Consider the following 26,943-nt stretch of genomic DNA (forward strand, 5'->3'; position numbering starts at 1 on the left):
TAGGCTTACCTGTCTTAATAGGCCTTGGTTGGCATTGTAGATATCTGACTGAAAATGGGTTTCTTTTAGGGGAAGAGAAAGCTCTAGGAGAAATAAGGTGGTGGAGGTGCTCCTTCTCACTCTACCCAGCAATTGCAGCTTCCTTTTGGGGTGCTGTTCTGCACCCCAAAAGAAGGGATGAGCAAGAGAAAGAGAGAGAAAAGAAAAGCCTTGTGTACCTTTGTGTCAGAACAAAGAGCTTGAGAGAGGGCTTATCCACACTTCCCTTTTGCCTCACCCTTTCCATGCACAGGTCCACACTTACATAAAAACTCTGTGTACGGGTATGTCTGTGTGTTGTTGTTGTTTTCATCCTGGAGTTTCCCCCGTGAAATGCTGCTCTTTGGCGTTCAATCGGAGCAAATGTCAGTTCATGTTTTTCATAGGTTACTTGCTGCCATTGAGTTTTAAAGAGAGTGTTTTTGTGGGGAATCCTCTGGAGCAATAGAAAAGGGGGCTGGGGGACAGGCCTGGGTCACTGAGCTTTAAAGCATGGAGCATGCCTGGAAAGAGAAAACATAGGAGCTCATCATCCCAAGCAGCTGCTGCGGTTCAAATGCCCCGACTGTGTGCCATCATCATCATTTTCATCATTTTTAATTTGTATACCGCCTTTCTATCTTACAATACTCAAGGTGGTTTACAAGCTGAAGAAACAAAAAATGTACATCTGATAACAATCTAACGCAATACAAAAATGTGATAATAAAGCATAACTTTAAAATAGGCAACCTCCATCAAAAAGTATCATAAAACAATCATTAAAGGTAAAGGGACCCCTGACCATTAGGTCCAGTCGTGACCGACTCTGGTGTTGCGGCGCTCATCTCGCTTTATTGGCTGAGGGAGCCAGCGTACAGCTTCCGGGTCAAGTGGCCAGCATGACTAAGCCGCTTCTGGCGAACCAGAGCAGCGCATGGAAATGCTGTTTACCTTCCTGCTGGAGCGGTACCTATTTATCTACTTGCACTTTGAGGTGCTTTCAAACTGCTAGGTTGGCAGGAGCAGAGACCGAGCAACGGGAGCTCACCTTGTCACGGGGATTCGAACCGCTGACCTTCTGATCGGCAAGTCCTAGTATCTGTGGTTTAACCCACAGTGCCATTAGAATAGTATAAAATAATAATATCAACATATAAAAGTTAAACAGAAATCCACTCAACAGTTACAATAATATCTAAACTATAATCAATAAAACAACAGCAAGCCACAGTACATAAAACAATACAATACACATTGAGAAGCAGAGAGTGGGGCAAGGCAGGTGGAAGGAGGCCTTGCCTGATGGAGTCTCTCCCTTCATACTGATGCCCCTCCCACCTGCCTGATCCTTCAGCTGCAGGTTTACCTGATGGTAGCGATTGGCCTGAGAAGCCACCCACCATTTTAAATTTACCATGATGCCCTGGGTGACACTATGTCAGAGCAGTATGAGCAATTTTAAATGGCAGGGAACTCAAAGTTGTTCGTCGTCGATCCTGGTGCTTCTACTACCCACTGCCAGTAAGCCCTGCTGGTGTCAATCGGATTCACCAGGATGCAGTTTGCCAGGAGTCCCCTCAAACCTGGAGGAGCCCTCTAGGTGTCCATTTCCCTAGATGGAAATACAGTTGACTCACAACTTGTGCGGGAATCCAAGTGAGGATTCCCAGTTAAGATCCTCCCTCTATTGTGTGGGCAGGTAATCCCTCCCCTACCTGGCCTGGTCTCCTTGGCAACGCTTCCCCCAGGTGGGATTGGACAACTGACTGAGGTAGGCGGAGACCTGCAGGTATCCCACCTGAGGGAAGGCAAAGCCAAGCCTATGCTGTTGGAGCCGCTCCAGATCTAGGGGCTGCACGCGTCCACGCAAAGGGCGCCCCCCGTCTTAAGCAGGGAGCGGTCATTCTGGAGATTGCGTGTAAAGTCAAAATTGTGTATTGTCGGAACAAGCCTAGTGCCACCCCTGTATGACCACCTGCAACTTTCTCAAGCTGCTGTGCAGAGAGAGCCTGCCAAAAGGTGGAGAACATAAAAGCCTTGCCTACTGGGAACTAGGAAGGTCTCACGCAAGTTTAGGGAGGCTCTTGCAAGATCTTGTGGTAGTGACTGGGAGCGGCCGCCGAGACCATATAACACCGGTCTTGAAAGACCTACATTGGCTCCCAGTACGTTTCCGAGCACAATTCAAAGTGTTGGTGCTGACCTTTAAAGCCCTAAACGGCCTCGGCCCAGTATACCTGAAGGAGTGTCTCCACTGCCATCGTTCTGCCCGGACACTGAGGTCCAGCGCCGAGGGCCTTCTGGCGGTTCCCTCTCTGCGAGAAGCCAAGTTACAGGGAACCAGGCAGAGGGCCTTCTTGGTAGTGGCACCTGCCCTGTGGAACGCCCTCCCACCAGATGTCAAAGAGAAAAACAACTACCAGACTTCTAGAAGACATCTGAAGGCAGTCCTTCCCATGTTCTAGTCCAACACTCTACACTACACCATACTGTGTACTTTGCAGTTATTTTGTACCTAGTACCTAATTCTGCCTTTATGCAGTACGACAGAATAAACACTTTTTTCTCGCTTGAATGTTTGGCATATACACATACATATGTTGTTATTGACAGAGTTATAAAAATATTGTGAAACTGGAATGCTGCTAAACCTTTTATTTCTATAAAGAGGTCTTCTCCTGCTGTGGCACAACAAAATGAAATTGAACATGCTATTAGGCCCAGTTTACCAGCTTAATAAACATTTTTGGAAATATCATTAACTCTGAATGGAGATCTGCTGAATCAGAGCAAGCAGAAAAATATTTCCTTAAGCAAGAGTTATTCTGGATTGTTACCAGGCAATAATAGTATCAGAAGCTGTGTTTATAACATTACTTTATAAATAATTAGTGTTTGCATTATGCATTTAAAGAGCTTTTATGAAACAATGCATCCTAGTTTCATCTCCTCTCCCTTGGCAGAGTCTAATTATTAAAGATGAGTGTGTAATTCAAATTGCCCTGGGTGAGCCTTTTTATTTTCTGTTATTTAAATTTTGGTCCAGTACATCGGCTTATCATATCGTATATCAACATTCCCCACCAGGCTAAACATATTTTGTTTTCCCACTACACTACAGTCTTGCCTTTTAAGGGAAGGGAGGGGGAAAGGAGAATGAGCTTTAATTAGTTTGGGATCAAATTCATAAATACGTTCTACAGAAAATGTAACTGGACTTCCTTGCTGCTGAAGCGGAAGGACTTCAGCTCAGTAGCAGAGCATGTGTCTTGTATGCAGAAAGTCCCAGGTTCCATCTTCAAAATCTCTCGTTAGGAAAATACTGGGACCATGCTGAGATAGATGGACCAAATAGTCTGATTCAGGATAAGGCAGCTTCCTGTGATCTTAAGTTAATTTGTTTCTACAGTGGCAGCATGCTACTCAGAAATTTTAGCATTGCACAAGGTGCCATTAAAATTTGAGAGCCCAAAGTCAGCCGCTGTGCAAGGCCAAAACTTGATGCCCCCCACCGAGCCCAAAGCTGCCTTCCCAAAGCTGGGTAATCAAGGCGCCGGTTTTCGAGAAGGAGGTGTAAGGGCTCTGGAAGGGTCCTAGAGCCCTTCTGTCTCCTTCCCAAAGCTGCCGAAAGCTAACTAGGCTTTGGGAAGGAGGTGGGGAACTCTAGGACCTTGCCAGAGCCCTCACACTTCCTTCCCAAAGCAAGGGCTTTGGGAAGGAGGCGGGAAGATACCCCCTTGGCTCAGCATCCGGGGGGGGGGAGACCAGTCACGCTTCCCTAAATCCGCCTCTGCTGCAACTCTCATTGGCCCCACCCAGCAATCCTGGGAGATGTAGCCCAAAGTGTCTGGAGTGTACCAGGTTGGCGGAGCCTGCCATATAGGGTTGAATCCAGATTTAGTTATAAAGTTCCATAGATTTCAATGGGTCTACTCTAACTATAACTTAAGTCTGACTCCAGCCCTATGAGTGAAGCAGCCTTCATAATGGAAATCAATATACAAGCAGGCAATTTTTTTAGACTAAAATGCCAGAGTTTAACAATACCGAGTCTCAACAAACCTGAAAACAGTGCTACGAATCTTGCTGCAATTTATAGTCACGGGAAACCTGACAAGAAGGGACAGATTGAGAGCCACCCTATGGTTGAAGGAGCAGGTGTTCTCCTCTTCACCACACACATAATGTTGCCTTTGGTGTGGGCATTCCATATGGATGTGCCGTTGTGCAGGTGTCAAATTCACATGAATCCTCGCCTTTGGAAGCAGAAGAATTTCACAAATCTGGTATTTGTATGACTGAACGTTCTATGATGCTTTCTGGAACTGAAAAACAGCAAGGTGGGAGGTTACTCTGTTCAGAAGCAGGATTCTGGCTATATGTGAGGAAGATTTAGCAACTGAAAAATAACTGGATGCAGCCTTCAAATAAAGGGTTGTTCGCAAAGTAGGACATATTGCCACACTCCCATCCTAGTGACTTGACTCTCACCTCCTAGAGAGGCACATCTAGAAACCTCCCTGACAGAGGCCTTTGTCCTATTGGATTGCCATCCACCGTAAGTCAAAATCAGGGCCACCCGGAAGAGAGCAGGCATATTTACTCAGAGATTAAAGAGAAACAGGTCACATCCACACCATACATTTAAAGCACTATTTTACCACTTTAACAGTCATGAATCCTGGAGTTGGTGGTGCTGAGAATTACTAGGAGATCGCTCTCATCCCCCCAAAGACCTTCAATTCCCAAAGAGTTCCCTGTTGTTGTTGTTTAGTCGTTTAGTCGTGTCCGACTCTTCGTGACCCCATGGACCAGAGCACGCCAGGCACTCCTGTCTTCCACCAGCTCCCACAGTTTGGTCAAACTCATGCTGGTAGCTTCGAGAACACTGTCCAACCATCTCATCCTCTGTCATCCCCTTCTCCTTGTGCCCTCCATCTTTCCCAACATCAGGTCTTTTCCAGGGAGTCTTCTCTTCTCATGAGGTGGCCAAAGTATTGGAGCCTCAGCTCCAGAGCCTCAGCCAGTGTGGTGTAGTGGTTAAGAGCGGTAGTCTTGTAATCTGGGGAACCGGGTTCGAGTCTCCGCTCCTCCACATGCAGCTGCTGGGTGACCTTGGGCCAGTCACACTTCTGTGAAGTCTCTCAGCCCCACTCACCTCACAGAGTGTTTGTTGTGGGGGAGGAAGGGAAAGGAGAATGTTAGCCGCTTTGAGACTCCTGAAGGGGAGTGAAAGGCGGGATATCAAATCCAAACTCTTCTTCTTCTTCAGGATCTGTCCTTCCAGTGAGCACTCAGGGCTGATTTCCTTAAGAATGGAGAGGTTTGATCTTCTTGCAGTCCATGGGACTCTCAAGAGTCTCCTCCAGCATCAGAGTGCTGGAGGAGAACAAGAATTCCCTAGGAGGAAGGATAGACAAAGCACTCTACAAACTGTAGCTCTGCTACAGTTCTTTCCTAACAATTCTCAGCACTCTTAGCAAAGTACAGTTCCCATTATCCTTTGGGGGAAGCCATGACAGTTAAAGTCGTATCGTGGGGCTTCTAAATGCATGGTACAGATTTGGCCATAGTGTGGTCATGTGTCCTACTAGAAAGAGTTGTGTCCTCTGTTCCAAGGTCTGTCAGAGGATAGTCCTGTATTTGAAGGCATCCTATGTTTGAAAAGCAACCTACTTGAAGGCTGCATTCAAGATAGCAAACCAGACCAAGGGACAGCAGGGGCCTGGAAGTTTCCTCTTAGCAGACAGAGAAGGGACACTGATCTCACTATGGTGAGATGCAATGTGCTTCTATTTAAATTATAGGAATTATTTCTAAACATGCAGGTGTGTGCATAAACAAGCATATGCAAATTTTATGCAATTCTTCCTCCTCTTTTCGTGATACATTTTGGTAATGTCACTCTACAATGAAATGAACTTTCATTTTCCTTTAGCAGAAGAGCAGAGAGATTGTGTGGATAAAATCAAATAAGCCTTGGAGAATAACGATCTATATGTTTCGATTTCAGGATTTCTTCAGCAAATCCGATCCATTTCTGGAAATTTTCCGGATGAATGATGATGCCACTCAGCAGCTTGTCCACAGGACTGAGGTGAGAAATGAGCCCGTTTTGAAATCAGCTGGGCACAGCTGTCTATGGCAAGGAAGAGAGAGCTCTTTTTGTTTTTACTTAAGTCGAACTTTATAGGATGTTCAAAAGCAACCCGCTTTTACTTCGTTTTGCATTATTGTGCCCCGCCCGGTAGGCTTATAATTTTGGTTGCTGTGGGGGAGATTTAGGGTCTTTTGAAATAATATAAAGTACCAGACCAGGGGTCAGCAAACTTTTTCAGCAGGGGGCTAATCCACTGTCCCTCAGACCTTGTGGGGGGGCCAGACTATATTTTGAAGAGGGAGAAAAACACGAATTCCTATGCCCCACAAATAACTCAGAGATGCATTTTAAATAAAAGCACACATTCTACTCATGTAAAAACACCAGGCAGGCCCCACAAATAACCCAGAGATGCATTTTAAATAAAAGGACACATTCTACTCATGTAAAAACATGTGGATTCCCGGACCGTGCGTGAGCCGGATTTAGAAGGCGATTGGGCCAGATCCGGGCCCCGGGCCTTAGTTCGCCTACCCATGTGCTAGACTTTTAGTGCTTTGCCAGTGTCTTGTGTGCTGGGGCTGCCCTTTGGACAATGGCACTGCTGCTGCTTACAAAGATTGTGCAGGGACTGTGCAAGAATGCCAGCAGAGCCAATCCAGTCTCACTAAGTGACAGTGATGCCAGTGTTGGGGTGTATGTGTGTGTGCATGCTCCTCTGTGGCACTGCCTCACACGCCAACCACTCATGACTACTGGTGGCATGGATCCAGCAAGACTCGCATAATATCCTGTCCCCATGTAGTTGAAGAGAAGTAGCCTTGCTGAACAGGAACAAAAGGAAACACTTTGCTCTGGTCTGGGAAGAAAGCAGTACCCCATTACAGTGGTACCTTGGGTTAAGAACTTAATTCGTTCTGGAGGTCTGTTCTTAACCTGAAACTGTTCTTAACCTGAAGCACCACTTTAGCTAATGGGGTCTCCTGCTGCCGCTGCACGATTTCTGTTCTCATCCTGAAGCAAAGTTCTTAACCTGAGGTAATATTTCTGGGTTAGCTGAGTCTGTAACCTGAAGCATATGTAACCTGAAGCGTATGTAACCCGAGGTACCACTGTAATTGGGAGGATGTGTTTCTGCACCCTCGTTCCACTCGGAAAGGGGACTACACTTCAAAGAAGTGATCTAAACAAAGGTGGATGGGAGGGGGAAATAAAAAGTTGTATGAACTTCTTGGGCATTGCTCTGTGGAAGAAGAGGCAGTTTTGCCATTCTGCTCTGTCACGTCAGCAGTCCTGTGCTTCAGTAGCACATTAAGCATGTGCCTGGCCTCAGGAGAAGTAAACAAGCAATTGTAATGCACAAAATGGTGCAGTTGCTGGGGGGAATGTAGCTATGTCAGGGTCGCAGCCATGTATTGGATAGTACCAGTCACGTCACAAATGATTAGCGGCCCACCTCTTTCCATTTCCCTGCTCACGTGATCATTTGGGGAAGGTTATTCAAGACTTCCATTGAGGCTCCTCAAATTGTACGTTTAAAGTGATGGGTGGTGGGTGCTTTCTCTCCCCTTGTTTCTTAATCCATCTTTATTCTAGTGTTTCCACAATACTGAGCTATGTTGTTGCCAATAGTACTCTGAAATATATATACTTTTAGCATTTGATGAAGGGCGCTCATAGCAGCCAAAAGGTCCCCTCACAAAAGTGATTCAGTAGGCAAGGTGAGATAATAATAATAATAATAATTCTGGGCAGCTTCCAACAAAACACTAAAATACAATAACCTATTAAACATTAAAAGCTTCCCTAAAGAGGGCTGTCTTCAGATGTCTTCTAAAAGTTTGGTAGTTATTTTTCTCTTTGACATCTGGTGGGAGGGTATTCCACAGGGCAGGTGCCACTACTGAGAAGGCCCTCTGCCTGGTTTCCTGTAACTTGGCTTCTCACAGCGAGGGAGCTGCCAGCAGGCCCTCGGCGCTGGACCTCAGTGAGAGGTGGATGTTTAGGTCCGAACAGATATATAGCCACCAGTAGCCATTATTCTGTGCATCGCCAGTCGCATTCAGATCCAGAAATGTCAATTTGAGGGACATTTGTTACTTCCCTATTTCCTCCAAATGAGATAGACATTCTTCACTCCTCACACACCATGCTATTTAACAAGCATTGGACTTCTTGAGCTGCTCCAAGGGGAGAGATTATCTAGGTTTGCAGGCAGCTCCCTCACCTGAAACATGTATCACCTGCCATAGGCTTTCAACTCCTTTGACAACAGGTAATTCTCCTCTCTCTGTTCATATACAGGGTGAGTCTTTTACATGTGTAGTCTGTATCCATGGGGCCTCTTTTAAAGGACTCACCCTGTATGTGTTTGCCCATATGTTAGCAAAGCAGCATCATTGCTGCTGTCACTCCTTGATTCCATTGCACAGTGCTCCAACAATGTTGGCTGGCTTAGATCATATAACAGGGATAGAACATGAGGAAAACTCAAATGTTTAATTGGAGAGCATGGTCAGTAGTTAGGAGAGTGTGAATTTCCCCCCACAGCTAGTAAATATGCCCATAAAGCAAATTTATTTTCTCTGTTCAGATTGTTGTTTCAGACTTTTCAATCCTTATCTTGTTTTCCCATTTTGTGTTCTGTTTTCCCATTTTGTGATGTACAATCCTTTGGGTTTGTTTGTTTTTTAACTGACTCCCACTGATTTTAATGGACTTTGGAAAGGTGTCAAAAGACAAAATAAATTAACAAATAGAGCATAACAAGAAGCATGCTCAATATTATGTTGACTTGATTGCCTAGCATATAGCCACAAAAAATATACCAAAAAATGAATAATGCCTAAAGATACTGTTTCTTTTGCTCAGTTAAAAAAAAAAATTGTGATAATAGAACTTCATTTGCAAGTGATAATTATTGGTGTTTAGCATTTTGGTTTTGAAATATGTTTATAGTCCTTTTCTTCTCATTCATAGGTGGTGATGAATAACTTAAACCCAGCCTGGAAGTCATTTAAAGTGTCTGTAAATTCACTCTGCAGCGGAGATCAGGATCGCAGGCTGAAGGTTGGTGGTCTCTTATCAAGTGTGGAACAAGTTTTTTTTTCCTATTAAAAAAACATTTTCTTTAAAAACTTTGAAATTAAAGACTGCCACTAAACACACACACACACACACACACACACATCCACTCCTTTGACTTGAAGTACATCATCTTGCAGAATTATTTATGCTTTGGCAGTTTGAATTGAAACCCACACAGCAGTACATTTCCTTAATGATTGTGCATAATATTGTAAAAGGTCTCTCAGTGTAACACCACTTAAGCCAACAAAATTGAAATATTTCAGAAAGCAAAAATAAGGGGCCTACGTTTGTCAATCAGCTTTGCAGGCATGCTGCTCAAAAACTGATCTATCTAAAATCCGAACAATATTAGAGCAATCGGGCTGCGTTGTTCCCCCTATGCCCTCCTTTCACACGAAAAGGGTTATCTTCAGGTCAAGTGAATTAATACAAAGAGAAAATAGCCTGATCTAAAACCACCCTGGAGTTTTAATGTGAGTTTGGGCTCAGCGCTGGAATCTGATTCTGGAGCTGCAGGTCTCCTTCTTCCCCCAGAGACAAGAAAGTATCAGTGAGCTGGGGTGGGGTTTGGGGGTGGAGGCACTGTGTCCTTTCCTCGTTGAAGGCAGGTCTAGACAGCAACACACAGACACACACTGCATGTACACACGAGATCTATGCAGATCAGTTGAGGGAGAGAGCTATTGCCCTCTCTTTTTCTCATCAAACAATCAAGCTGATCAACAGAGAGGGGGCAATTTTCACCCTTCTGCCCTGTGCCCACTTCTCAGGAGCCGGAGTTGGTTCAGCAATAAAACACCTGGTGTCAGTGAACTCTTTATTCAAAGAAACCAAAAAACTCAGACCTAGCGATTGCAGCAACTCTTCCCATTAGGTCTTGCCAGAGCGAGGCAGTTGTGAGGATTGAAGGCCCCTGCCTTCCACTGCTCTCTAAGGCTTCTCCTCCCTTGGATCCTTCCCCAGCCACCTGAGGCTCCTTCATCTTGTCTCTCTTCATTTCTCTGTATGTTCTGGGAGACCAGGGGGAAGCGGGGCTGGACATTCCCTGGATTCTTCAGCAGCCTGCTTCATCTCTGTCTGCTGGCCACCCTCCTCTCCTGCCTCAGAGTCTGGACTGCTCTCTGCCACAGCCTCTTCCTGCTCACTAAACCCTGTTGCTTCTTCAGTTTCTGACACCTTCTCCTCCCAGTCTTCCCCCTCTTCTCCCTCTGACACTCCCCATTGTCCCACCACCAATCCCCTGGCTCTGAACCTTCTTCCTCTGGGGGTTCCCCAGCTGGTGCCTCCCAACACTCCCCTTTCCTTTTCTTTTTACAATCACCTGTAGGATCTTGGAGGGCAACAGAAATTATTTGCTTGGGATGTTGGATGAGCTCCTTGAACTGGCCGTTAGCCAACCCTTACCTAAAGGAAATGGCTCTCTTCAGTTTTTTCTCGCCTTTAGTGGAAAAGTCAGCTGAAAGGGGCTGCAGGGCCCGGCAACTAGAGATGGGGGAGGCAAACCTAACCTAATTCACACTTTTCGAAGCAAGGTGTGAACTGAAACACAGCCTTTTGTTGAAATTCACACTACTCCAAATCTGGCAGTGCAGTTCCCCAGCCAAACAACATGTACAAAAGTGTGGATACTAGTGTAAAGTGTGTGTATATAAATGGCGCATTTGTGGAAATAACATATGAAAATGCATGATGATAGGGGGGTGTCGCTTTCAGAAATGTGTATATTTCGCAAAATTGCAAGCAACTGTGCGCATATCGGGAGAAATTGATACTCCTGTTGGCTGTTCTGCCATGATGTCTATAGTCTTTTCTACTCTCATAAAGGCTCCGCAAATGATTTGGAAATGTACGGTTCTAAGCCTCCACAAGTAGGGGTGGGGACGACACTCTCCCCACTGCAAAAGTTGCAGCTGAACTCGTGATCCGAACTGGCTCATGTCCCCTATGTCATGGGCAGTGGTTACTATAATTCCCCATATATATTGCAAAGGACTCGTTGGTTTAATTACTAGTATAGATTTGTGTCAATTAATCTGCCTCAGAGACACTTTGAAGATCAAAAGACAGTGTAAGCGGCATCTATTAGCTGGTCTAATAACTTGGATTTCTCGGGAGATGTGCTATCAGGGAAATAGAATAACGGCACCGCTCTTTGGGTCTCCAAGGACTCTTCTGTTTTAGAGACATGGCAGGCTGAGGGTGAAGGGTGGCAGTGAATAGCTCCTGCCCATAATGGGATGAGGGCGTTCCGAGCCTCGCTCTCTCTGCTTGGCTGGCTTCTGGCAGGCGAGCGTGTTCTTTCAGCCTGACAGGTGCTTTTTCTCCAGATCACTGCCACAGCCCCACTGTGTTTTTGGAAACAGAACACTTACAGCCTCTTGACACGCTGATGAGTCTGCAGATCTGGGCAGAAGATGCAGCAAGTAAACAAACGAAGGATGCTGGACGTCTCGTGCCCCTGAGGCTGTGAGCCTTTTCAGAGACAGTGGGGGTTCCAGAGGTTGTTTCTGCACCTGATCCTGGTTGGGCAAAGGAGAAAGAAACTGATTCTCACTCCCCACCTGTCAGGGGACTGCCATCAAGAGGGGGGAGGGAGGTAGGGACGTACAGAGAGCCTCCCACTTTGATCAGCAGTAACACTTTGTCAGAGACGGGTGTCAGCGAAGCCTCAGGGGAAACGTAAGAAGAAAGGTGGGGAGAGGGGAGGCAGAGGCTCACAGACTTATCTGCGAGCCCCAACACTGACCCCAGGGAGACGAATAGGGACGCAGAGATGCAACTTCCATCGCCTAGTTTTGGCAGCGCTGTCAAGCGTAAGGAAAAAAGGTGGAGACTGGGCGTGTCAAGGTTATTATGCTGGGGGACAACGACACATGAAAAGCCCACTCTCGGAATCTGCTTGCGACTGAGGGAGTCATGAACTTTGGATGTCAGCACTGTACATAGTTTGCACCAAATAAAACCTGTAAAAAGGCAGGTCGGAGTCCTGGCTGTTTACTCATGAGCAACCATACTCATCCCTTACACCACACCACCCCAGGAAATAAAGGAGCACGGTGGCATTGTTGGAGTCAGGATGGTATTTTAGGAAGATGTACATAGTGATTTCTATCTTATGAGCTAGTTCTCTTTTTCTTTTTTTAGAAGGTGGTTTTATAAAACTGAATAAGTGCTATACATGGAACGATTAACCTCTTCAGATACAGGAGGCTCCCCATGTCACAAGTATGCCTTCCAGGTCATGGAGTGAACAGACACCACACTGTGGCCCCTCTTCAAATCACAAGCTAACCCCTAATCAGATTGCCTGAAGTGGGCTATTATTTGCAGAAGAAAGGGAGAGTTCTTGGGAAAACATATTATTTGGAGAGGGGTGGAGGGAGCTTCCTAAGTACAGTGGTACCTCGGGTTAAGTACTTAATTCATTCCAGAGGTCCGTTCTTAACCTGAAACTGTTCTTAACCTGAAGCACCACTTTAGCTAATGGGGCCTCCTGCTGCCGCCGCGCCGCCAGAGCACGATTTCTGTTCTCATCCTGAAGCAAAGTTCTTAACCCGAGGTACTGTTTCTGGGTTAGCGGAGTCTGTAACCTGAGGCATATATAAAAAACGGTGTATGGAACCTGAGGTACCACTGTAGCTGTAAGTATCCAGATATATTTACTTAAGCATGTGAGATGGGTCCATTAGAATTTCATACAGGGATAGCTATAGTGATGCCCTGATATGATGATCATTTTGTTTTTATTGTTTTTATTTTATTTTGTTTGTTGTACTGAATGTTTTAATTATCCCTTGTTTTTGATATATTTACTTTTTGCAGGGCCTTTGGCCACAAGGAGTACAAGTTTAAGCTAGGACTTAAGAATGTCTACTGCAATGTTCAATTTGTAGGACAGTTTCTGTTCTTTGCTTATTCTGAGGGTGAAAAAAGAATGCCCACCAATAGTTCACATCCATCATTATTAGTAATGAAAGATCAATATCAGAGAGCTGAATGCATTTATTACTTTGAAATTAACAGAGCTTGTGATCTACGGAAGCTCCTTGATGCGCCATTATTCATATCCCCTCTTTTGATGTCCTGAAAGCCAAAAGATTGTGTCTTTCTGGTGCCTAAAGTCTTTGTGCTCATTGCCATTTCCTGGTTTAGATATCAGTGATAGCATCTTTAAACAGAAATGATAAAATTTGTTTCTGCTAAAAAGCATTTTTGTGTGTGTGCAAATCTGTCTTTTCTGTCTCTCACATAAAACAAGCTGAAAAGCCTGTATTCCGTTTTCTCTCAATTTGAACTTGCAAAGGACATTTGCAATTCAAAGTGTGTAGGGGTGACAGTTTGGTTCAGAGCCTAGATTCTCTTAAATTACCCAGGCCTGAAGACTATTGGAAAACTGGCATCTTTAAAGGCAAATGATCATAATATTACATTGGCAATAATGGCTGTATACTCCAAACTGACTCATTGAATCCCTGGTGTGAGTGAGGAGAGATAGCTCAGAACTAGGAATGGATAGGTTGATCTATTTCTGACCTGTGTCAGTTTTGTGTGCACTCAGTCATAAGTCCGTTCCATCCCATTTTTGCATACATCTGTGATTTTTAAAAGAATCCATACCAAAAAACCTCCATATTTACGTATGAATTTAATTTTGGTGAGAAAATACAATCAAAATCCACAAACATGAATTTCTAATCTTGTTTTCTCTAAAAGTGTGCATTTCTAGATGTGTTTTATCCTAATATGTGGATTTTATACAAGATTTGTATTTATTTATTTTTTGGAGCTGAAATCTACATTGCAATACTCTGATATGAATGAATGGTAACTGCATTCCGACCTGCACATTAGTTTGAGAAGTGCAAACCAGGTGGCATCAGAACCAGCAGAGAACTAACAACCATGTGGGGTCTACAGCCTGCTGGGACTTGATTGTGTACAGGAAGCCAACTTTGTTCCCTCTCCAAAACATCCGCTGCACACTTAACTTCAAAATCTCACTTTCTGTCACTCAAACATGATCTGTACTATATCCAAGAAATCTGGCTCTAAGGGTCAAACTATATTGTTGTTGTTGGCACCCATCTGTCTCAAGAGACAATGGAGTGTGCCTCTGGAGGGTAAAGGCAAACCGCTGGAGAATCACAGCGCCTGCTGTGGCTGCAGAGACTGCTAACTCATAACTGCTGCCTCCCATGTGAATTGACCTTTCTGGGGCACAAGCCTTGGCAGTGTTGTATGGAGGTCCTGGTCTGCCCAGAGACAAGACCCCCAAGCTTGACCTTGCTGGTGTGGACCAAATACCATATTTTTTGCTCCATAAGGCGCACCGGACCAGAGGACGCACCTAGTTTTTAGAGGGGGAATTTTTAAAAAAATATCTGTCAGCTTCTTCCAGAGCTGCTGGGGCTACCGGGGGAAGCCCGGGTACCCCCCCCAACCCCAAAGAGCAAAGAAGCCAAGACAATGAGCGGGATCCATCCCATTGGCTGTCTTGGCTTCCTCTTTAGCCACGTGCAACCTCTCCCGGCTGGAGGGGCTGCGCGCGGCTATGGCACAAGCCAAGACAGCCAGTGGGATGGATCCCGTTCGCTGTCTTGGCTTCGTCTTGGCTTCCACAATCTCTCCAGCCAGGAGAGGCTGCATGGGACTAAAGTCATAGCCGCGTGAAGCCTCTCCCTGCCAGAGGGGCTGCACGCGGCTATCCCTGAAGCCTTTGGAGCACAGCATGAGTTCCTGCTGCACTCCGCAGGCTTCGGGTTCCTTTTGCTGAAGCCAGGAGAGTCTTGCTCTCCCGGTTTCAGCAAAAGGAACCTGAAGCCTGTGGAGCGCAGCGGGAACTCACTCTGCGCTCCGAAGGCTTCAGGCGGCTATCACTGAAGCCTGGAGAGTGAGAGGGGTCGGTGCGCACTGACCCTTCTCGCTCTCCAGGCTTCAGCGAAAGCAACGCATAGCCTCCGGAGCGCGGAGGGAGCGCTCCACCTGCACTTCGGAGGCTTCGCGTGGCTATCGCTGAAGCCAAGGAGCCTGCATTCGCTCCATAGGACGCACACACATTTCCCCTTAATTTTTGGAGGGGGAAAAGTGCGTCCTATAGAGCGAAAAATACGGTACATTTGGCACTAGCTTGGCTACAGGAGTTGCTAGAAGGAGATGTACAAGGCACCATCCAGCTGTCTTTGGCACTCCACTCCAGATTTGTAGAAGGTTTATTCCTTAGCCTTTTCTTCTCCCAAAGATGTCCCACAAGGCAACGGTTTATGGATTGTTCCTCAGAGTTTACTCCCAAAGCCTTTCTCGTGAATACTGCCTTGTAGCAGAGGTTTAGAATCAGAGTTTTCCTCCTCCTAGATGGGCTACCTTCCCAGGTGAACGAGCCCCATCTGCCCCTCACTTCCCTCTACTGCACATGCAGAAACTGCCTTCTTGACTGTTGCACCCAATATTGGGTCCAGCTATATAACTGGATCAAACCATATAATACTAGAAAGACACAATTGCATTTCATGTATACTGTATTTTAAAAGAAATAGCACCAATGGCAGCTTCCCTTCCTTAATGAGCTGTGGGTGGGTGAGGGGGAGAATTTTCACCAGGATCTTGGCACTAGGTGGAAGGATTTAAACCCCTCCCTGCACACCTCCTTGTTCCTTTTTTAAAAAAGAAGAAGAAATGGCATGTGTCTTGTACTGTGTATTTAGTTTTCCCCTCAGTTGTATGGCTTTCCCACAAGTATTAAGAGCTTTCTGACTTAATAGAATCATATCATATCCAAAGTTAATGAAGGGAGCAGAAAAATCTAGAACGCCCCTCCTGTTTCTAAAAACGGAGTTGGAATCCTGATGAGATGTTGACATCATAACCATTCTCAGCTGAGGTTAATCTCTTGTCCAGGGGGAAAAAACCCTGGCTTTAATTTGCCAGGTGGCTTGCTGTCTAATCTTTCTTGTAGGAGAGCCACTTGTGTGTAACTCGCACTGTAATTTAGGTTTATGGCAAACGTTTTGAAATATTCTCCTTTCGTATTGTGCCCTGTTTTCTTCTTCCTTCTCACAATGGATAGCAGTGCCATTGGGTCTTAAAATATTTATTGCGGGGGGAGGGGCGGAGCAGCCAAGATGCCCGCGCAAAAGAGCCATATAAATGGAGATGCCCTGATCTGCTGCCATGATGAGAAAGCTTGTGGTTGCCCCAAAGTCTGTCCCTTCCACTCCCAAGCAATTGTAAGAACTTAACTCTCCACCTGCAACGCCACCATTTTAGAGGCAGGAAGGAAGATCGCACATGGTGTGAGTAAACATCTGGGAGCTTTCCTTCTCCCAAATGAAGTAGCCAAGAAGATCAAGAGGAGGGGTGAACAGGACGTAAGAAAAAGAATGGGGTGCAGGAAAATAAGATGGTGGCAGTGGGTGGGTAGGGAGGATCAGGAGGAGAAAAGGCAGGGTTTACTGGAGATGGTTCCCAATTGCATCTTCTACTGCATAGCTGTCAACTTACAGATTTGAAAATAAGGGACCAGCAGCCAAAATAAGGGACCTGCAGCCTCACCTGTTCCAGGCACTCCAGTCTTCCTGTCCTCCTGCAGTCTGGTCAAACTCATGCTGGTTGCTTCGAGAACACTGCCCAACCAAATTTGTAACCAGAGGTTCAACTGAATAGAATCTGAATCACATGCACCACAAGGCCTATGCAGCCTCAACTTAAGATGGCTCCCCGGCCTGGCTTTGCACTGCAAAGTTTGCAGCAGCACGTGCAACAAAATGGCGTCCAGCATTCAAAAAAACCCCTCAGCTTGCATTAACTAGCCACACACAAGGCATGCAAGCTCCACCCCCCAGTCATTCTTAGACTTCTTATTGGGTGAGCAACACAGCCAAGCAGTTGGAGCCTCCCTCCTCCCTGGCCGGCAGGGAGGGAGGGAGAGGAGCTGCTTCCTTTGAAATTTAAGGGACATCCATCAATAAGGGACAGCAGCAGGACATGGCGCTGGAATAGGGAACTGTCCCTTCAAATAAGGGACACTTGACAGCTATGTTCTACTGGCAAGTTAAATGAATACCTTTTATTGCTTAGAGACATTTCAGTGGAATCGTATCTAGTCTTCTGGTTCATTGATACTCCCACTGTTAGTTTATATGTCAGTTAAGGGATGTTCACAACATGTATTACTTTAGTGCATCGTGTTGCTTGTTACCATTGTAGAAACTCAGAAGAGTGCGTATTCCAGGTGCAAACTGTTGGCCTCAGGAGCCTGCTTTAACCAAGCCTTTAATTTCAGACCTGCAATTATTATGAGAGTAATTGGTCCTATTTGGGCAACCTAGGTACCTGGTAAGGTATTCAAGACTAGCAGTTAAATATCTAAATTGGATGACCTATTTCCTCCTGCTGTAATTAAATTGTAAAATTTAGACAGAGGCGATTGAAAGCCCTGGTGCTACATTTTCTCTATTTAGGCCATCTCCGCCTCTCTTTATTTTTTTACCTCTTTAAAAATGTGTTTAAACCAATTCATTCCAAGCAGGCCTTTATAAAACAGTGGTGCTATATCATGCCCCTTTCCCTCAAATCCCGTGGTTTGTCTATCACCCAAAGAAACATTTCCTTTTCTGGCTGGGCCTGTTGGAAGATCCAGTCCAAATTTTTTGTAGATGCCAGTTTAGCTATAGCACATTCTAGACATGAACAATATTTTGCCCCATTCTGCAGACTACAGTCTGACACATTATGAGTAGCTGAACAGCATTATTCTGATAAGCAATCATATCAACATAATGGTTTTAACATTTTTACAGAGATATCCCAGGCAGTCAAATCTATCGCTTCAAATCCCAGCAGGACTTAATATTTTCTGCGGGCTGAATTAACAAAAGAGCAGTGAAGGGCCTCGAGACATACAAAATTGTCCATTTAAACATTACTGCCATTAAGCAGTCTCGATTTGCCATGTTTTTAAAAGGGCTTTTTAATCCACCTGAATAACCAGGTCTTCTATAGAGAAAAAGGGAGACTAGGTGAGATTTCACAGTAGGATCATGAACAGGATGACTGTCTTCCATTTTGCTATAATTTTCAGCCAGGCAATATCAAATTACTATTTTTGAAATTCACCATATGGTGGCTTGTCATATGATGTTTTATAATCTAGTACGCTTATTTTCTTGGTTCAAAATACATGTGTGCTGAATTAGCAGGGAAACGATAATAAGTGTATCTCTCTTTTTTCCATTTTTAAAATATTTTTTTATTAAATTTTCTAAATTACATTTCAAAGTATTCATTTAAGCAACCTTAAATCAACGACTTGCATTCTTCTCCTTCCATGGTTCATTTTGCACACCATACATCCCTGCATATTTTACATGAACTAATCCATTCAATATTCCATTGTTACATCCGTCAAAACTTATTTACACTGTTGAATTTATCTTAATGCTACCACTGTTTTTAAATAAACACAATTTTCACCTAAATATTCAGTAAACATTTTCCAGTCTTCTTTAAACATGCATTCTTCTTGTTCTCTTATTCTATAAGTTAATTCTGCAAGCTGCACATATTCCATCAGTTTAAGTTGCCATTCTTTTTTGGTTGGGACCTCACTCGCTTTCCATTTTTGAGCTAACAAAACACGGGCCTCGGTAATAGCATGCATAAATAGCCTTTTTTGACACCTGGAAATTTCCCTCTGAATTATCCCCAACGAAAAAGACTCTGGGTTGTTGTTTTTTTAAATATACTTTTAAACATTTTTTTTCAATTCACTATATATCATATCCCAATACAGTGGTACCTCGGGTTAAGTACTTAATTCGTTCTGGAGGTCTGTTCTTAACCTGAAACTGTTCTTCACCCAAAGCACCACTTTAGCTAATGGGGCCTCCTGCTGCTGCTGTGCCACCGGAGCACAATTTCTGTTCTCATCCTGAAGCAAAGTTCTTAACCCGAGGTACTATTTCTGGGTTAGCGGAGTGTGTAACCTGAAGAGTATGTAACCTGAAGCGTATGTAACCCAAGGTACCACTGTACTCTTTTATCCTTTTACAAGTCTACCACATATGGTAAAACGTACCCTCATAAGGGTATATCGGTGTAGCAGTGGCCTTCAGCTCACAGGCCTTGGCTTAGTCTATGTTGGGCTGCATCTGGGGTCTGATTCAGGTACAGACTTGTGAGCATCAGAAGGAACAGAGGAAATATATGTGTCAGAGACTGGTTGGGGTCAAGCACTAGATCAGGCAGATGAGGGCCAGTGAAATAAACGTTATAGCGAGGCTTTAAAAAATGTTCTTTGGGAATTTCGATATGAATTCCACACATACCACCAGAGAATGTATGTATTTAACTCTTTTTTATCTTCTGTTCTTCGTAATACAGTCCCTTGGATGGAAATTGAAACCGGACTCCAGCCAAACTTGATTTCTTAGCACACAGAACTTCTCAGTCCTGGTCCTTTCCTGCTCTTTAGCTTTTGCTAGTCCTAGTGCAGTGTGGAGCACTGGCCTGGTTGTCTTGGAAATCAGGATGTGCTCTTGGGGCTTCTCAGGAAATGTGGGGCAGGAGGAAGGTAGGAGGTATGGCCAAATCAGCTTCTCCTGTGGGGGACAAAGAGAGGAACTGGAGTGGTTCCAATAAGCAGTGGCCCTCCTAGCTGAAATTGTGCTCAGGCAGGTCATAGGAGCCTAGGAAGCTACCCTACACCAAGTCATTGGTTCATCTAGTGAAGCATTCTCTATAGGAGCTGGCAGAAGCTCTGCAGGGTATCAGGCAGGAATCCTTCTCAGCTCCACCTGGAGATCTCAGGGATTGAACCTGGGACCTTTTGTATGTGAGGCAGATACTCTTCCACTAAAAGGTAAAGGGCTCCATGATGGTTAAGTCCAGTCAAAGGCGACTATGGGGTTGCGGCGCTCATCTCGCTTTCAGGCCGAGGCAGCCAGCGTTTGTCCACAGACAGCTTTCTGGGTCATGTGGCCAGCCTGACTAAACCACTTCTGGCACAACGGAAACCAGAGCACACAGAAATGCCATTTCCCTTCCCACCACAGCAATATCTATTTATCTACTTGCACTGGCGTGCTTTCAAACTGCTCGGTTGGCAGGAGCTGGGACAGAGCAACGGGAGCTCACCCCATCATGGGGATTCGAACCGCCAACCTTCTGATCAGCAAGCCCAAGAGGCTCAGTGGTTTAGACCACAGCGCCACCCGTGCCCTCCACCTAACACCAGCTCTTTCACTAACACGAGGCCTGGCTGCAAACCATGCAGTCCACTAACAGTGGGCCTGATAGCAAATTGGATTGATGACCGCCTTGTATATCATCACACCTCCAGTACACAACGGTGGAAATAAAGCTCATGAACAATGGCTTGTGCCTAATACACAACATGACTAAACCCTCCATTTTTGCTTTAGATGTGTGCTTGATGTGTTAATTGTAAACCAATCCATTTTCTGCCTCTTTGAAACCCATTTCTGACTAGGCCACTGTGATCCTATTCTGTCTCAGACCTCTGAGCTGGTTTCCCTCCCAGCATTCTATTAACCTCCCCATCCCTTGGTTCTGTTCACTATTACCATTTATCTTCCACAAGTCTCTTATCAACCCCTCTGTCGAAATCACCTTCTCCGCAAAATTTCTGTTATCTGCTCTGACAGTTAATATCTGGGGGAAGTTGCCAGGAAGAGTTAAATTAAAATCTCTGGCTGCTCAGACCTTTTAGAAAAAAAGATTATGTACCAATTAAATGATAGGAACGGCTCTGCTTCTGGGAAGTCTGGGAACCAAGACGGAACGGAGAATAGCTGGGAGCCAGCATGGTCTGTTTGCTGGTGCCCTCGAGGCAGGGCTTGGGGGCCCACTCATCAGAAACAGCAGGTGCGCCCCCAAATGCGTAGAATCATAGAATTGTACAGTTGGAAGCGACCTCAAGTCTCATCTAGTGCAACTCCCTACAATGCAGGAATTCTGTCCATAGCTGTCCCTGGATGGGCTCAAACCACCAACCTTTGGGCTAGCTGCCAGATGCACTGTCCTATTGCACCGCCTGAATATACTTGTCAGATGCTGGTGTGATGGCCTGGGAATCCGATTCAGAGGTGGAACCTGAGGAATCCCAGCCTGCACAGGAGTCCCCGCCTCCAAGGCCGGCTGAGCTGGGGCAGGGGCTTGAACCTGAAGGGCCCTCACCTGTGCCAGATCCTCAGGAGCAGACACCAGATGAATGTGCTCTGGTTCCGGAGGTGATTGAGGACCCATTGCCTGCTGGTGCTCCTCTCCTAGCCCTGTCAGGGGAAGGTGAGGTTGCCTCTGGGTCCAGTAACCCTCCAGCCTCTCCAGAGCTACAGAGGCTCAGGGCAGAGAGGCGGAGGGAACTAAGTTTTCGCAGGAGGAGTGCTCGCCTCCAAGCCAAGAGGGACGAGTCACCTGTGAGCTGGGACCGCCCTATTCCTCAGAGGAGATAAAGGCCAGTCGGCCCAGTCCCAGGTTGCGGGAGCAACATCGTTGGTAACCTGTTCCTGCCAGCACCCTGTCCTGCTATTCCAGAGTTCCTGACCATGCCCGGCTCCTTGCCTTGGACCCCGCTTCACCCTTGACGGACAGCCTCCATACCCTCAACCTAGGACCAGACTCAGACCACGCCGCACAGTAACCTCCCCCCGGGACCAGCACAGCTGGTGTGGTTGCTCGGGAGTAAACAGGCTCCGACCTGTCTTTTCCAGGCTTTATTCTTGGTGCAAACTATTTACAGTGAAGAGCACCCTAAGTTCAAGTCTGGCTCAGTCGCTAGCAGAATCTGGGTGTGGTTGGTCTTTGTACCTCCCCCAGCATAAAAGTCGCATCACCCCCAGCCTTTTCCTTCCCTCCCTGTGCCAAAGCTTACTGCACAGAATGGGCGCTGGCAGGGGCGTACTTCCTGCCTCTCCGCTTTGCTCAGGCTCAGTGTTGAGGCTCTTCCTAGCATCCCCTGGTCCCTGCACCTCTTCTCCACTGGAGGAGGGGCTTTCCTCCTCGCCGGAGGAGGAACTGCTTCGCAAGATTTTCGGAGGCTCCCTATAACACAACTGCCCTTCCATCTCTTGTCTCTGAGTTGATGGCAGTTCCCTGACAATACTAAACCTTGTTATTTTCTGCAAGCAATCGCTAGAAATTTGACATCACTTTGGGGACTGACATGAGATTCATAATTTCATAGAATCATAGAATCATAGAGTTGGAAGAGACCAGAAGGGCCATCGAGTCCAACCCCCTGCCAAGCAGGAAACACCATCAGAGCACTCCTGACATATGGTTGTCAAGCCTCTGCTTAAAGACCTCCAAAGAAGGAGACTCCACCACACTCCTTGGCAGCAAATTCCACTGTCGAACAGCTCTTACTGTCAGGAAGTTCTTCCTAATGTTTAGGTGGAATCTTCTTTCTTGTAGTTTGGAACCATTGCTCCGTGTCCGCTTCTCTGGAGCAGCAGAAAACAACCTTTCTCCCTCCTCTATGTGACATCTTTTATATATTTGAACATGGCTATCATATCACCCCTTAACCTCCTCTTCTCCAGGCTAAACATGCCCAGCTCCCTTAGCCGTTCCTCATAAGGCATCGTTTTAAGGCCTTTGACCATTTTGGTTGCCCTCCTCTGGACACGTTCCAGTTTGTCAGTGTCCTTCTTGAACTGTGGTGCCCAGAACTGGACACAGTACTTCAGGTGAGGTCTGACCAGATCAGAATACAGTGGCACTATTACTTCCCCTGATCCAGATGCTATACTCCTATTGATGCAGCCCAGAATTGCATTGGCTTTTTTAGCTGCCGTGTCACACTGTTGGCTCATGTCAAGTTTGTGGTCAACCAAGACTCCTAGATCCTTTTCACATGTACTGCTCTCAAGCCAGGTGTCACCCATCTTGTATTTGTGCCTCTCATTTTTTTGCCCAAGTACAATACTTTACATTTCTCCCTGTTAAAATTCATCTTGTTTGTTTTGGCCCAGTTCTCTAATCTGTCAAGGTTGTTTTGAAGTGTGATCCTGTCCTCTGGGGTGTTAGCCACCCCTCCCAGTTTGGTGCCATCCGCAAATTTTATCAGGATGCCCTTGAGTCCATCATCCAAGTCGTTGATAAAGATGTTGAATAAGACCGGGCCCAAGACAGAACCCTGTGTCACCCCACTAGTCACTCTTCTCCAGGATGAAGAGGAACCATTGATGAGCACCCTTTGGGTTCGGTCAGTCAGCCAGTTACAAATCCACTGAGAGGTAGCATAGTCAAGACTGAGTGGTAGCATAGTCAATTTAAATATTACTTGCCATTTTGGCTGCAGGGCAAAGGACCTGCAGCTGTTTCAGAAGTGTTGTACCATCATTTGTGATTGTTTGCCATCTTGGACCATTTTATCAATGGCTTACTGTATCTGATTCTTGGGGGCAAGGAGGGCTTATAAGAATATTAAGTACAGATTCTCACTTCCCAGGCTTGCATCCCAGGGAGGTCATTTCAGTGCTGCTAATGCAGCAGTTTGACTTCACCTCTGGAGGTGCACTCCCTTGTTTCTCAAGACAGAGGGATGCCAGCAACTATATGGTGTATGTTGTATTTGTGATGTTCAATTATGGTTAGTACATGGGACGCAGGTGGCGCTGTGGGTTAAACCACAGAGCCTAGGACTTGCCAATCAGAAGGTCGGTGGTTTGAATCCCTGCAACGGGGTGAGCTCCCGTTGCTCGGCTCCAGCTCCTGCCAACCTAGCAGTTCAAAAGCATGTCAAAGTGCCAGTAGATAAATAGGTACCACTCCGACAGGAAGGTAAACGGCGTTTCCGTGCGCTGCTCTGGTTCGCCAGGAGTGGCTTAGTCATGCTGGCCACATGACCCGGAAGCTGTACGCTAGCTCCCTCGACCAATAAAGCGAGATGAGCGCCACAACCCCAGAGTCGTCCGCGACTGGACCTAATGGTTGGGGTCCCTTTACCTTTACCTATTATGGTTAGTGTTGTTTATTGTTTGTAAGCCGTTTTGCAATTCACATGAATGAAAAGCAGCTTAGAAATCTAATAAATCAAAATCAGGTGAACTCTGTCGCTGGTACATGGTTTTCCATGTGGCAGAGGCCTTTCCCTGCACTGGAATCCCTGGAATCCTTTATCAGTTCATTCCTAGATGAAGCCTCTGATCCTTTTATGATCTCCACCTCCATGTTAATGTCTGCATCACTACTCTAGACCAAAGATGAGACAAGTCCCCTCTTTGGGGTTGGTGTCTGGGTCACCAGGTGGCTAGTGCATGAAAAAGAGAGATAGAAAACATTCAAGGGGGATGTGGTATCTGAGTTATCATATATATACAGGAGGTAGCCTTTGCTGAAGAGACGAGAACAAACAAAGAAATTAAAAAGAGAATAATTATTGTTAAAAAACAAAAACAAAAATCTTGCCGAGACATTTTGGCAGCCTTACCAGTTGAGAGAGAATCTGAAAACAGTGTTTGCAAAAGTGGCAATCATACATATGTTGCTTTTGTTGTGTTGTAGAAACAGTGGCTTATATTGCAGGAAGCTATACAACAAAACATTGATTCACAGGACCAGATTCTCACTTGATGTAATTAGAACTATGCTGTGTTTTTTGGCACCAGCAGGCCATTGAAAAAAAATGTTGCTGGTATTCCCCGTTCTTTAAAAGGCTCTTGTCTTCTGTCTATTCAGGTATTACACACCGTGTGTGTGTGTGTGTGAGAGAGAGAGAGAGAGAGAGAGAGAGAGAGAGAGAGAGAGAGATGCTACCATTCATAGAACTTTTGTTGTTGGTTTGCATTAGGAGCAGGGAGGTCTAGAAAAGTGTTGGTAACAAAACTTTAGAGACAGTTCCCCTTTTCAAGCATAATGCATTGTTTTGGGCAGTGTTGATGGTGTGCAGTGTCCCGGACTTCAGCTCTTGTAGCAGATGCAACAGCATCTTTCCCACTTCTCCCCTAGCAGCCTCCAACCCACAAATCACTAAGAATGAAGCAGTTGACTCAGAGGTTCACTAAGTGTTGGTAATGTGGCAGGATGGCTTCAGCCACAGTTGGAAGAGCATGGAAGCATCTCATTCTGAGGACTACAAAGTATTCAGAACATTGCAGATGCTGTTTGCACCTCTGTAAAGATGGGACGCGGGTGGCGCTGTGGGTTAAACCACAGAGCCTAGGACTTGCCGATCAGAAGGTTGGCGGTTCGAATCCCTGCAACAGGATGAGCTCCTGTTGCTCGGTCCCTGCTCCTGCCAACCTAGCAGTTCGAAAGCACATCAAAGTGCAAGTAGATAAATAGGTACCACTCTGGCGGGAAGGTAAACGGCGTTTCCGCGCGCTGCTCTGGTTCGCCAGAAGTGGCTTAGTCATGCTGGCCACATGACCCGGAAGCTGTACGCCAGCTCCCTCAGCCAGTAAAGCGAGATGAGCGCCGCAACCCCAGAGTCGTCCGCGACTGGTCAGGGGTCCCTAAAGAGGGAAGGCATTTCACTGTCCAAAAGGCCTACTTCTTAATTGTATACTGTAAGAGGTCCAGCCCTTCCATTTCTCCTACCAACCTTCAAAGAAGACAGAGACAGCTGATCAAAAGTGAATGAGTATTCTGGGGTAGGGAGTAAACCTTCATGCCAATTCACCCGTATTGTGCAAATTTCTCCTAACATACTCATTTTTATATGCAGTTTTGACTACACATTTTTGCAAACTATTTCCTCTAACATAATTCATTTTTATATGTTATATTTATTAACACCTTCATGTGTGCACACACTTCCCTTGGCCTATGCTATTTTGTAAACAGGGATTGAAAAACTATATCGCAAAATTCAGATAAGTTCAAATTTTGAAGGACAGTTGTGCACAGATTTGGTAGATGCAGCTTTTAATGTGTACTGAACGTCCTTTATCTATCTAACTTGAATATAAAACAATACACAAACCAAAACACAGCCATCCTTTCAAATTCTCCTAATTTTGCAATGCATTTCATCAGACAATCGGTACAAAAATGCATGTACTAGGGTACAGTACACCAGTGCGTCTATATGTGAGAATAACATACAAAAATGCATTTTATTTCTGCTTCAGTTGGTGGAATTGCCACTACTGCAGGTGCTACAAAATGCAATTGTAAGAATTCAGTCGTTCAGTGTGGCAACACCAACACTTTGGGAAATAATTCCCTGCCTATTAAGATCAAGCTTTGCATTCTTTTCGGCACCTGCCAAAAACATTATTGTTTAGGCAAGCCTAGAAATAGTGTCTTAGTATATTAACTCCTTGTATGTTTTAATGTTTTTTAAAAAAGACAAAAACAAAAAATCCTGGTTTTATGGTTCTTTTTGTAAACTACTTTGAAGTTTTCTTTACAATCAAGCAGTGTATAATTTTTTGATAAATAATATTAGGAAAGAATGTTTGTATTAGGCAAAAATCGCATACAAAAATGAGAAACCAGCGTATAATGAGAAATCAGCACTAAAATACTGATGGACTTTTCAAGAAAGGAATTTGCAAATGGATGTGGAAATGTTGGGAAGTGAACTTTAGATCGGAAAAGTGACAAACTTACAGGAAACCAACAGATTTGCTTATCCCTAACAGCGTATTTGGTTCTGTAAGCTAGTACGTGAATTCACATCAGTTGCTGTTTTGTTTAGCAGCCCACTGTATGTAGTATACTGACCTGGGGTGGCAATGAATGTTTATAGCCAGTTGTAAATCTCTTGC

The 26,943-nt window shown here is 45.3% G+C and overlaps 1 protein-coding gene across 5 annotated transcripts in view; it reads left to right on the forward strand.

Moving 5' to 3' along the window:
* CPNE4 (copine 4) overlaps positions 1–26,943 on the forward strand; it is a 271,371-nt gene that overhangs the window by 193,974 nt on the left and 50,454 nt on the right. For all 5 annotated transcript variants that reach the window (XM_081882992.1, XM_081882989.1, XM_081882993.1 and 2 more), the window contains 2 exons: positions 6,035–6,118; positions 9,101–9,190. In XM_081882992.1, coding sequence (XP_081739118.1) covers positions 6,035–6,118; positions 9,101–9,190 — 174 coding nt within the window. The remainder of the gene's footprint in view (positions 1–6,034; positions 6,119–9,100; positions 9,191–26,943) is intronic.

The sequence above is a fragment of the Podarcis melisellensis genome, assembly GCF_964234715.1.
Source record: "Podarcis melisellensis genome assembly, chromosome: 12".
NCBI lineage: Eukaryota > Metazoa > Chordata > Lepidosauria > Squamata > Lacertidae > Podarcis > Podarcis melisellensis.